A 13909-nucleotide genomic window follows, 5' to 3' on the forward strand; every position below is an offset into this window, starting at 1 on the left:
GTATATGACTTTTTTTTTTTTTTTTTACAGTTTTCAGTTCTAGTGAATCCCTTGGAGTTGATTGTAAAGACTAAGCAAATTTTAATACATGTCAACATGAACTCAAGAAACCACCCTTCATCCAGATGTTTTAACAGTTAGTGCTTACCTGTATCCTGTGACTCTCTCTGATTGAGTCACTAGTAAGGCCTCAACAGCTATACCAAGGACGTTTTCCAAAACTCCAGTTTGTTGAGCAGTGATAACCTGGTGAGCCAATTTCTGTAATCTGTTACTTGATAAGGATGGAATGAGTTCACTGTTCCTTACATTTGGCAGATCACCGATTTCAAAGATAATCACCCTTGAGAAAGTTTCCACAGTGGTAGCTGTTGTGTTCCTAAATGATGTCATTTCTGCCATGAGAGGTCTGCGTTGACCATATCTGCTAGAAGAACCACCACAAGTCACAGTTGGACAATTGAGATTTCGTTTTCGTTCACTATTTGCAATGGCCTCCAAGGTGTCTTTGTTGCCAGGCATTTCAAGAGTGAGTCTGATTTGGTCTAGGTCAATCTGGAAAAATCCTGTTAGGCTTTTAAGCATTCCTTTCTCCCAGCCATTTTCTAGGACTGAAAATGTGACTGTCAATGCCAAGTGAATGGAAACACTTGAACTTATTTCAACAGGCTCCTCTCCTTGCAGAACAACATACAAGAGATTATTCATAATGTCAAAATAGTTGGCACCAGCAGCCTTATCCAACAATAGAAATGGTGACTCTACTGGAGTAGGTGGAATAAAGATCTTGTCTAAGAAAACGTAAGGACTCTGAATCTCACTGTAGAATACAGCCAAGATGAGCTTGGAAACTCTTCTGTTTGTCAGTAGAAAAAAGCGCAGGAATGAAGGAGTTTGCTCTGGAAAGCATACTTTGGTTATTTGTCTGGTTGGTAAGATGGAATAAAAAGTAGACAGAAAGGTTGTGGGAGAGCATAAACTACTGTCCTTCACAATGCTAAATGTGTCCACAAAGCCATTAGTAATAGATACAAGTGGGTATGATTTGGGGATTGTCCAAATTGCGTCAACATTATCAAGAATTAGGATTGCATGCTCAGTCTGCTTACAGAAGAAGCCCTGGATCATTGCTCGGAATGTGCATTTCAGTTCTTCTCTGAATGTACCTGTGAAACAAAGGAAACAAATGCATAACACTTAAGCTACAAGTAATGAGGACTTTTAATCCACTATTCTCACCATTTCATGTTATACTATGAAATATTCATTGACCATTTAAGTATATTAGATATTGAGAACTCAAAGCAATATTGAGCAAAGTATAAAAAGATAGATGCTTTAAAATTTTCACTTGACATATTCTAATGATGTATGCTCATGTTATATACTTTTAAAAAATTATTAATGTTTTTTTTTACAGCCCAGGCATTAACCCCTTCCTGATATACCACCTGACAGTTCCTTATCCCATTCCCCCTCCCCCATCTTCAAGAGAATGTCCCCACACTCCACAAGACCTCTCAATTCTCTGGAACCTCAAGTCTCTCAAAAGGATGTCCCCACACCCCACCAGACTGTCCCATTCCCTGGGGCTTCAAGTCTCTTAAGGGGTAAGTGTCTCTTCTCTCATTGGGGCTGGACCAGGAATTCCTCTGCTGTATATGTGTCGAGGATCTCAGAACAGCTAGTGTATGATGCCTGGTTGGTGGGTCAGTGTCTGAGAGATCTCAGGAGTCTAGGTTGAGACTTCTGGTCTTCCTCTGCTGATGCCCTCCTCCACAACTTCTTCCAGCATGGTATGTGCTTTTAAAAATTAACATAAAATCAGCATATACATACATATATGTGTATATCCTATAACTAGTGGAGTCTCATCAAAATGACAACTAAAACTGATTAAAGATCCATCCCATTTTAGAGTGGCTACCATTAAAAGAACAAACAGTTGTTCAATAAGCAAATGAAAATTTTCAACTGACAGGAGTGAGCAGGTGGAGAGCATCTTCAGGACAAGACAGAGACCTTGGATAAGGAAGGCACCCAAGAGTCAATGGGGTGACCTTAGCTGTGACTCACAACATTGGAATATGGAGCCTGAAGAGACTGCCTCCTATACTCAGGCAGGATCCCTTATAGAACAATAGATATTAACCCATCCAATAAGCATTCACCCCAAAATCTATCTTGTCTACAAGAAATGCAGGTACAGGGGATGGAGGAGAGATGAGAAAATGAGCAGCCAATAACTGGCCCAACTTGACTGACCCATCCCAGAGGCAAGCACCAATCCCTGACACTACTAGTGATACTCGGTCATGCTTGCAGACAAGAGTATGTTGTACTCTGAGAGCTCTAACCAAAAGCTGACTCAGACAGATACAAAAACCCAAGGCCAAACCATGATTAGAGCTTGGAGACTCTTAATGGAAGAATAGAAGGAAGGGTTGTGAATCCCAAAGGGGATGAGGGGGATAAAAACTCCACAGGAAGAGCAACAGTGTCAAATAACCTGGACTTTGGGACTTTCAAAGTCTGAACCACCAAACAAAGAACATACATGGGCTAGACCTAGGCCTCCCTGCTCATATGCAGCAGATTTTCATGTGTGTCCCAAACAATTGGAGTGAGGGCTGTCCCAAAAGCTGTTGTGTGTGGGATATGTTCTAGCTGGTCTTTCTTGTCTGGCCTCAGTTGGAGAGAAAGCATCCAGCCTTGCAGAGACTTGACATACCAGGGTGGGAGGATACCCAAGTGGCCCCCACCTGCTCCACGAGAAGGAGGAGAAGGGAGAAGGCTTGAGGGAGGGGGTGACTGGGTGGGGACAGGATATAAAATGACTAAGTGAAAAAAAATAAAATAACATTGAGAAAAAGAGAGATAACAGCCAGTAGAATGTGGGTAGACAGGAACACTCTGTACTGCTGATGGGATTGCAAATTTGAAAAGCCATATGGAGATCATTATAAATGTTTCCTTTTTAAAAATCTAAAAATAGAATTAACCTATGGTTCAATAGCACCAGCTGAATGAAACTCCACTGTGGAGTCCTTATTATCCAGTTATAAGTTGATAGATGTCTAGCCTGGTTCTTTTACCTAGTTATTGTAAACAGAACACGAATAAGCACAGAAATGTGTCAATGGAAAGATGTAAAGTTCTCATTGGCACACAGAGCTTTCTACTGTCCAGGACCTCCTAGAGGACTCAGTGCAGACATTCACATCACTTAAGATTTTACAAAGGTCTTAGAAGTTTAATATCAAGATCCCTAAATACTAATGCCAAAGATTTTCTTGTCATATTATCTAAGGACATTTTAGGGAATATCACTGTTTTACTGTAGCATATTTCCTAAATCAAAAACATAGATGGTTTTAGAAGCTTCACTTCAAAACCCAAACCATCTCATATTACCACACTGCAGCTCTATATAGGATGGAGAAGGCAAGGCAGAGGACTTCCAGACACACGCTGACACTGCAGTTTCTGCACTCTGGCAGAAGATGAGTCTTAACAATATAGTTTTGGGCCGTCCATCTTTTACAGGATTCTCAAAGATAGTATCTGAGTATCATGGCAGACAACAGCTTTTAGGACAGCCTCCACTCCAGTTGTTTAGGACCCACATGAAGACCAAACAGCACATCTGCTCCATTTGGGTGGGGCGGGCTCAGTCGAACTCATGAATGTTCTTTGGTTGGTGGTTCAGACTCTGAGAACCCCAGTGGTCCAGGTTAGCTGATTCTCTTGGTTTTCCTGTGGGATTCCTATCTCCTTCAGGATCTGCATTCTTTTCTCCTATTCTTCCATGGAGTCCCCAAGCTCCATCCACTACTTGGTTGTGGGTGTGTGTATCTCTCTGAGTCAGTATCTACTCAGTCTATTTAGAATTAAGAATTCTTTTTATCCAAATTTTATATTTTGTAACTTTATCTGAAGAATGAAAAGTAGTTTTAAAACAATCTGTAATAAATACTTTTAGTCTCTTTTGATACAGTAATTACTCATTAAAACAATCTATGATAGGTTTCAAAATGACTAGAAGACTACAAATTCCCCAAACCTATAAATGATTAATGTTTGAAAACAAGGAAATCTGTAATGTCTGAATTTAATTATCATACATTGTAAACATGTACTGAATTATCATGATATACCATTATATGGATATACAAATGTGTCTCAATAAAGTTCTCTCACACACATACACACAGGTACACATAAATATAGTTACATACACATATGCCCCTCTATACACACATAAATTTGTATACTCAGATATGCATACATATATCCACACATACAATATTACCACTGGTATGTCTTTTTGATTAAAGAATCTCTTGCATTTTCAAGATTTATCATAATAACAAACATATTATTTTAAGGTTTCCAGAACTTATAAAAATATAGCATTTCTGTAGGTATGAGACAATCAGTAGTCAAAGTTGAAATTTTCTTGTCAGTGTAGTAATGACTGGAATTTTACTTTTCAGTTTTTCTCCTAAAGGCATAAAGTTGCACAGGACTAATCTTTACCCAATGGGCAGTATCGTTATACAATGGATGCACTATTATGGGTAATTAGAAAATATTTCCTCTTCCAAGAGTAGCTAACACAGACAGAAAAGGAGCAATCTCACCAACGCTTTATGGCCATCTCTAATAATATAAACAGTCCAAAAATAATGAAAATTCTGAGTATTGACAATATTCTATACCCCCCACACAAACAGAGAAAGAGAGAGAGAGAGAGAGAGAGAGAGAGAGAGAGAGAGAGAGAGAGAGAGAGAGAGAGAGAGAGATTCTGTGGGATGAAAATGACCCACCCTTACTTTCCAATGCGGCCAGGGCTGTGAGGTGTGTGTGTGTGTGTGTGTGTGTGTATGTACAGACTTTAACTCAAGATGACACTACAGAAAGAAGAAAGCCAATTCATGCTTAAGATTATGAACAGCTTCTCACAATGGACCATATGAAAGAGAAACATGACTGTGTTGAAAAGCAAATTAAAGTCTGTGACATAATAGAGAAACCATATAAAAGGATTAAAATGGAGGTGGATGAAGTCAATTACCTAGAGTAAATTTCCTGAGAGTTTAAGAAACAGCACAGTATCTATGTCAACCAAATGGGAATAGAAAATGTAAAGACTCAATCTCCAAACATGGAGGAAAAATGAACTATGTGGCAGAGGTCACAGAAGACTGAAGGCATCCTCATCTTCCAGGAACTGTGAAGCAGTGTCATCTTACAGTCACCTATGAAGATGGAGTTGGGGGATGTGCTTAGGGGCAGAGGTTAGGAGCAAACACTAAGATGGAGATCAAGGTGTCAAACAGAGAAGTAAGCAGCCTCTTTGGATTTTAGTGCTTACCTGAGTGAACAATTCAACAAGAATGTGGCTCAAAGTTGTTGACGCTAAGTTAGGAATATTATTTATTTAAATGCAATTTATATGTATTTTTTGATTTCCTTTTTTGGATTCTGAAAAAGTAAGTAGTATGTTTAATGAAGTTTGTGGAGAAAAATCCAAGAGACATTCTAATGAAATTCATGTAAATTATGAAGAAATACAGATTGTGCCTATATATTTAAAAACTGCAAATGTTTTAATCATTAAATCTTCTTAAGATTAGTTTTATTTAAAATATTTTTTCATAGAATATATTTTGATTATATTCTTCCTGGTTCCCAAAGTCCTACCTAGTTGTCCTCACTTTCCTACCCAGCCAACTTCATGATTTTTCTCTTTCTCTTTAAAAGAAATCAAACAAAAGAACCACAAAGTGAAGGTGGCAAACCTACGAATGAAAAAAAGGAACTCATTTTGTAAGGGCTGCCCTGGAATGTGGTTTATATATCCAATGATTTCCACTGGAGAAAACTGAGCTTCCTTCTACCTGAACATGCCCATTGCAGATAGCCCCTTGGTGGAACTTTGTGTTTACTTAGCCTTCTTGGTGCTCAAACTCTGTCTCACTTGGAATTGTGCAGTGTCTGTGTCTACTGTCATAATCTCTGTGAGGTGATCTGTGTATCAGTCCTGTTGTTTTGGAAAGATTCGGTTTCTTTGGAGTCATTCTTAGAACCTTCCTGCCTCCTCTTCTCTATAGGTCCCTGAGCCTTGAGAGGAGGTGTTTGGTAAGAGCACTCCATTTATGACTGAGTATTCCAAAGCCTCTCATTCTACACATTGTTCAACTGTGGGTCTCTCTGTTAATTCCCACATATTGAAATAAGATACCACTCTGATGACTGTTGAGTGAGGCACTGATCTGTACTTACAGCAGTATGTCATTAGGGGCTATGTTGTACCCACATCCCTTTAGCAGATGTATTTCAGCCATGACCCTTAGTAAGATGTTTTCACTTGAGGCCAACACCTATCTACCTCTGGGTGTTGAGCCCTGTCAAGAGTATCATTTCCAGGAGTTGGCCTTAAATCCAGTATAAAAACAAGGTGATTGGTTACTCTCATAATGTTTGTGCCACAGTCACACCACTATATCTAACAGGAATGTCACTGTTGTAGGTCTAAGGGATTGTATCTGGGTAATGATTTAATGATTTTTTTTTTATCTAGAAGCATACAGAGTACCTTTAAGCACCACAGAAAGTTTCACTGAGTTTTTTTTATGATTTTTGTACACATATACAATTGTTCATTGTGCACATTTGATCCTTTCTATGGCCTGGATATTAAACAAAATGAAAGAAATCACAACTAAATTGAAAGTTTGTGATAATCTGCATGAAGGTCTAAGGAGATCATCAATAAAAAGGAATGGAATACAGAAATCAAAAGTGATTAGCAGGATGAAGACAACTAGGGACATGAGTCTAGGAGGCACAGAGAGTAAGTAGCAGGAGAGCAAAAATAAGCAATATATATATATATATATATATATATATATATATACACATATATACACATATATGTGTATATATACATATATACACATATATATATATATATATATATATATATATATATATATATATATAGAGAGAGAGAGAGAGAGAGAGAGGGAGAGAGAGACAGAGACAAATGTCTCAAAACCACATTTCTTTGTAAAAAATTGAAACTAATATAAATGGAAATGCCATATATAACACAATTATAAAATTAGAAAAGTAATAATGTATTAACTTGTTTAATGTTTCTATATTTAATTACACACTTTTGTATTCCATTCTTGTATGATATAGATGTTTATATTTCCCATGAAGGACTTAGAAAGTAAATACAGCCTTTTCTTTAGCCTGATGATTGATATTTGCTTTCCAGCATTAGTTGCTTAGAAGAAATTCATTTATCTTTAAGTTTTACTTTGATTATGTATAAATGCTTAGAATTATTGTTAAAAGTGATATTTTCTTTAAGAATGTTACTTATAGATAAGCTGTGATAATAAATACAATTTGACAAGTCAGTATTCAAGGAAGAGTCATTTCAAAATCCGTATCTCTTCATTTTCTCCTGTAAATCAGGACAGGTTCATATCACAGAGTGGCCTAGGGTCTGGCCCCTGTGTGGCATAGCATTGGATAAGCCAACATTTACGCAGAATAAAAATGTTATAAAGAAATATTTAGTGAAATACAAAAGTCATACCCCCTCCTACTAATTTCATATATAAAGTATTATTCTATCCCAAACACTGTGGCCAGTTCACTGCCATGAAATAACACAGACCGAAAAGTAAAAAAGAAAAAAATAGAATGGGAAAGGTACCATTTTTATTAGTCTCAGTTAAATTATTATAATTTAAAACACTTTAAAAAACCATAACCCATGTTGCTATAGCTCCTTTAGTGATACATGGAAGGGATTTTTATCAATGACACATGATTATGGTCTTCACAGAAAGTCTAACTGTATTGTGGGAAATGCCTCGGGTAGGCCCAATAAAGATGTGGACAAACAATGGGATCATGCAAAACTGGGGTTATGTTTGGCTGGGAAGAGAGTGAGTAGCCAGTGTCAGGAGTCTTTACAAAGGATTGAATGGGTGATCTAGGGTTTCAGGAATTTTAGGACTCTGCATTTTTGGATTTTTTTAAGGTTAATAGTGATGAAATTTTCACTACTATAATTGTGTGGGTGAACACTAAAGTACATTGGGGAGGAAAGCATACCCAATTACATCATTTTTATTGAAGGTCTTTTTAGGTCATTTAGCCTTCTAGAACGTACCTAAAAAGGACCTGCATACAGGCCTGGATAAATACCAGCAAGCTACTGGTATTTGCTTACTGCCTTTTGGATGCTCCTTGTTTATTTCCAAACCTGCAAAGGTTTGGTGCAAGTTACTTACTTTAATAAGAATAGTATGTTAGGATGGAGAGGAAATAGTGGGCCAATTTTCATGATGTCCTCTGGCTGGAAACCATAACCTAGTGTATCCAAATAACACATGTACACTAGTGAGATCAAGAAGTAATCCAGAAGCTATTAGTCTTTGAAGAGCAGTGATTAACAGAGGGATATTACACACTGTGTGGGAACTGCATAGATCAGGAAAGGAAACAAGGTTTGGGATGTGACCTAAAGATACCTAATGTCTTAGTCAGGGTTTCTATTCCTGCACAAAATATCATGACCAAGAAGCAAGTTGGGGTTTACTTAGTTTACACTTCCACATTGTTGTTCATAACCAAAGGAAGTCACGACTGGAACTCAAACAGGTCAAGAAGCAGGAGCTGATGCAGAGGCCATGGAGGGATGTGATTTATTTGCTTGCTTCCCCTGCCTTGCTTAGCTTGCCTTCTTATAGAACCCAGGATGATCAGCTCAGGGATGGCAACCCTTCCCCTGATCACTAGTTGAGAAAATGCCTTACAGCTGAATCTCATGGAAGCATTTCCTCAAATGAGGCTTCCTTCTATGGTAATTTCAGCTTCTGTCAAGTTGACACACAAAACCAGCCAGTGCACCTATTTCTTTACAACACAATGGAAGCTTAGTGGAGTAAAAATGGCAAATAATGTTCCTTGGAAATAATGACTGCATTGGTTCCAATTTCAAGGATACACTCAGCTCTGGAAACAAATTTTGAACACAAGAAATAAACCGTTAGAGAGCTCCTGAGCATTTATGGGAAGAGATATGTTACTTTAGAGATCATAGACAGTCAGTGCTGGCCTATGGTCTTAGCAAGTGTGTTAATAAAAGCACATTTTATTCTCATACTAAAATTTGTGTGAGAATCAAAAGTATTGGTGGTTCATATTTTTTGTTAGTCAGCGGTTTTTATATGGTAGCAAAGATGTCACGTTATGGTTATTCCAGCCACTATAATAACATGGTAGCTGATGAGAGCTTTAGATGCAGAAATATATGACAGAAAGCCTATAGAGTGGCATCAAGAAGGAGGCACAGTAGGATAATAATTTGAATGTCCAAGAAGTTGGCTTTGCCTTAAAGAACCCTTCATATTATAAGGCTAATAGGTCTTTCCTTGCTCCCTCCCTACTTTCTTTGCTCTTTCCTTGTGTTTCTCATTTAGCTTCTCTGCCTACTTTTATATTTCTATCCTTATTCCCCTTTAGACAGTAAGTTTAATTATTTCTACATCACAGAAAGAAAGTTCAATCACAATCATACGAACTCAATAATATTATTTAGAAGTGAGGAGCAGAAAAGAAAAAGGAGGAGAAAGAATGTGGAAGAAGTGGAGAAAGGATGGAGAAGAGGAAGAAGAGCAGGGAAGAAATGAAAGGAGAATGGAAAAAGATATAGCAACTACATACTTCTATAGTTTTATTTTTGTATTTTGCACTTGGTAAAATACATTGACATCTAAAGGACTCTTCAGGGAATAGTTATTGGACATAAGGTTCTGATGTGATATATACCAGTATGCGAAGGGCCAACATTTGGGAGCTTTCTCTGCTTTACGGAACATGTGGAAAGATTCCTAATAGTTGACAGATCACCTCATTTGTCAAAATGTTCTTTGATTCTGTATATTATTATTTGCCCCTTCAAACCAACATTTTATCCTGGTATACCAGATAAATAAAATTATTCCCACAATCGTGACAAAGGCAATTACCCAAATCTTACCAGTAAGTGATATTAATGTTCCAACTTTGTAGCCAAATGTGAACTGGTATGTGTGTGTGTGTGTGTGTGTGTGTGTGTGTGTGTGTGCTTTCCTAAATTGGAAACTCTACTACCTTAATGTCTTCAGTATTCAACCACAATGGCTAAGAGGTGTTTTGGTTTGCTAGTGCCCCATCATCTGGTTTTCTATGAAATCTTCAGTTAACCGATGCTAGTGCTTGCAGTTTGCCAAAAGGCAAAATAGTAATGGTAATAATTGTTAACACACAAATATGTAAAGTTATAGAGCTGAAAGCAGTGAAACAGGCATGATTCTTAATTATAGCAGAAGATATATGGTCACTGTTTGAGAAAAGTCTACACACAGTTAACCAGACTATGTTCAACACCCAGGGGCTGAAGGGAAAATGTTACAGTTTTAGTCCAGAGTCATTTCTGAATAGCCTTCCATTGTTCTCTCCTATAAGATGCTTTCTCTCCTGCTTTGCTCAGTTGGAGAAGGTTTAGTTCTGAGTAATGATTTTTTTTCGCACTTGTTTTTGTCTTTTCCTTCCCCACTCTGCCAAATGGCCTCATCTGCCAGTCACAATTTTTGTGGTCCACAATTCTGATCACTTTTAAATGAAACCCATGCTGGCTTTGGTAATCATAATGTCATTTACAATTTACCACTAAACACATTTATTCAGTTAGTAGCACACGGGAGAAAGAGAACTCCATATGAACTCACCGTGAAAGGCCTAATCTGATTATTTCCTCATGAAAATCCAGGCAGGGGTGCTTGTAAGAGGGGCTGAGAGAAGAAGGAGAGAGGCAAGGCCTGGCCACAGCTGACTTTGATAATCAATGTGAACAGATAACTGATACAGCCTGTCAGGGCAAACACCCTGTCACCCCAGGGCATTCTTCTCAAAAAAGGCAAGAGTGGACAGGTCATAATGATTGCTGAGTGACCAGTGAGCTTTGGCTTGGTGTATGCTATTGCATTCAGGGTGGACATGCACAGTGACAAGGTCCAGAAGCTCCACTTTAAGTGGAGAAGATTTGATTAAGCAGGTTGTATTTGTGTATGCACATGGGCACATGAGCACTTGCCTTCCTAAAATATTCTGACGTAATACATACTCTCATCCTTTCCCTACACCAGGCAGCCATAGATCTAAGCCCAGGACAGGGGGAGAGATAATTATGTCTGGTTTAGGAAGAGCAAACTCTCTCTCTCTCTCTCTCTCTCTCTCTCTCTCTCTCTCTCTCTCTCTCTCTCTCTCTCTCTCTCTGTGTGTGTGTGTGTGTGTGTGTGTGTGTTGCTTCCAGGGTTCTAACAAATATTAACTTTGTGTCAATATTTGTCCTTCCTGTCGTGAAATGAGGATTTTCCACCTCATTTCACGTTTGAAAAGAAAATATGCCAAAGGGGTCATCTTTGCTACAGAAAAAAAATTAACAGAAAACAACAACAAAAAAAGAGAAATAACTTCTATCTTTTATTTAGAAAAATGGATGAGAAGGAAAGAAAAACAGTATTTCTAAAATAAATGCTTTGACTCAAAGGCACATGGAATCCTTCCATCTTCCCATTTCAACAAAAGAGAAAAATTTATATGTTTAAAATAGAATGAAACACATCAACATTAGTGATTTTTCTCCTCGAGGTTAATGCTACCATTTCCCTCAACAATATTTTCTCTAGCCATCTTTGATATATTTCAACAAGTATCATAAACTATGGGAGATTTGGACATAAACAAAATATATAATCACTCATTTTCAACCCAGTCACAAAAGAACAGACATAATATGCAGTCACTGATAGTTGGATACTAACCCCAGAAAGCTCTGAACATCCCAGAAACAACTCACAGACTATATGAAGTTCAAGAAATGAAAAAAAAAGGAAAGAAAAAACCATTATGCTTAATCTTTACACACCAAGAAAACTTTGACTAATTCTAGGTTACATCCTGCTTTACATGTACTTTATGCACATTGTAACTAGTAAGATCTTAATGCACACTATCAAACCTTAAAAAAAAAAAACAAGTACTGACAAAAATATATTTGTATACTTTTATGCAAAACTGTTTAAAATTTGTATATTTATCTTTGCTTTTTTAAAATAAAGTTGTTCAAAAAAGTGATGAGTGAAAAAATAAACATGAAAATAAATGTTAAAAAAAGAAAAGAAGTAATTTACAATTTGCTTCTACCAAACAATATCTATATTTAATTATTTCCAATTTAACAAATATGAATGGGCACAGATCAAATAGATGACGACACGTTACATGTCTCCCCATTTATATATGTTGTCACAAAATTTCAGGCAATCAGGAATGACACTCCCAAACCTCAAAGTTCTGTTTCTTGACACCCAAAAAAGTAACTGAGACAATTTTAGGGGTTATTAAAGAAAATGTGTTTTGCTTATTTCAGATACAATGAACCGAAAAGTGTTTTTTTTTCCTTCAAACTTGAGAAATGCTAAATATAATTACATTTTTAAACTTCAAAAGTAATAAATATATGTGTTGGAATTATTGGTTAACACAAGTTGAGAGCGTTATTACATGTAGTATATTCAATATCTAAACAAAATATGACTATGCTGACGAAAAGCATAGAACTTGGGGTTTGTACTGTCTGGTATGTGACCATAATATGTCAGACATAGTAATTATAAAGGAAGCACTTGTATTTGTTCGTACTTGTTATGCCTAATACAATTTTATAAATAATAGTGCTGCTCCAACATGCAAAATGTTTATCACTGTAAATTTCAAGAAACTGTGTCATTTGATCAAAAGGGGGCATTGTATATTTAGTATTTATGTTAAATACTAAATGTTAAAAATGCATACACACACACACACACACACACACACACACATCCATGTCTAGATTGACTTTCACAACTATCTAGAGTGTCACTTTGGAGCATAGTTACCTTTCCCATCATTTTCCACGAGGAAAGTCACCCTAACTCCCAATGGCAGGTGCAGTGTTTTGCTCCGGATGACTGCGGTCCAGGAAGCATGAAAGTGTGAATACAACCCTGAGATGAAAATAACCAAGGGAGCAGGAAGCTGCTCCGTGAGAAAAATGTTGCTCTCTGCTCATCACAGCATCCCTCACACTCTCACCCGTGCTCCCGTGCTTGTCCTTCTTTTTGATGAGGACAACTTTCCAAGGTAATGTTGGAAAAAGAGGCAACTGCAGGAAGCCTGCAAACACACATAGTAAACTCGCTCGGCAGAACATCGGCCTCTCTCAGGCTGGTTTAGTGGGTTTTCTGTATATTTTATCTTTAATAAGATAATATAATCTTTAAAATCAGTATTATTTTGAGGAGGATAAGTATAGCAGGTAGAAGAGGTAAGGGGTGACATTAAAAGGGTGAGTTGGCAGGTTGGGGTGAGAGATCGACTCAATGACTCTTTCTTCTGAACCAGCCATTTTTAAATTTTAGGTACCTCTCTTGATAAGAGATCATTGAAACCAAACTCAGGAACTATCTCATGTTAAATTTTCTAACGATGGTGAAGTTTCGTCATGATATAGTACTTGAAACAGCAAGTACTTTTTGTGGGAGGATTTGGAGAGTAAAATTTCACCTACAAACATCAATGGATATGGTCCCAATTATCAAACTTATTATTTGAATATTCCATTGAAAACATCCCAGGCAACTGAAGGCTCAGGAAGTAGGCTCTCCAAGAGATCAGGTTTAGCACTGATTGCATCCTGCTTTCTCCTCTTTGAAGCTGTGGCTAGGCTTCTCATCCTCCTTCTGACTGTTTTCTCACACATAAAGTGATTACCAGCTAGCTGTCCACAACT

General features: G+C 37.4%; 1 protein-coding gene across 1 annotated transcript in view; it reads right to left on the reverse strand.

Moving 5' to 3' along the window:
* The window catches only part of PKHD1 (PKHD1 ciliary IPT domain containing fibrocystin/polyductin), a gene marked incomplete at both ends in the record, with an annotated part of 432805 nt that overhangs the window by 48122 nt on the left and 370774 nt on the right, over positions 1 to 13909 (reverse strand). The window contains one exon of the mRNA XM_080917462.1: positions 149 to 1166. Within this exon, the coding sequence (XP_080773588.1) occupies positions 149 to 1166 (1018 nt within the window). The remainder of the gene's footprint in view (positions 1 to 148; positions 1167 to 13909) is intronic.

The sequence above is a fragment of the Micromys minutus genome, assembly GCF_963924665.1.
Source record: "Micromys minutus genome assembly, chromosome: 5".
Classification (NCBI taxonomy): Eukaryota; Metazoa; Chordata; class Mammalia; order Rodentia; family Muridae; genus Micromys; species Micromys minutus.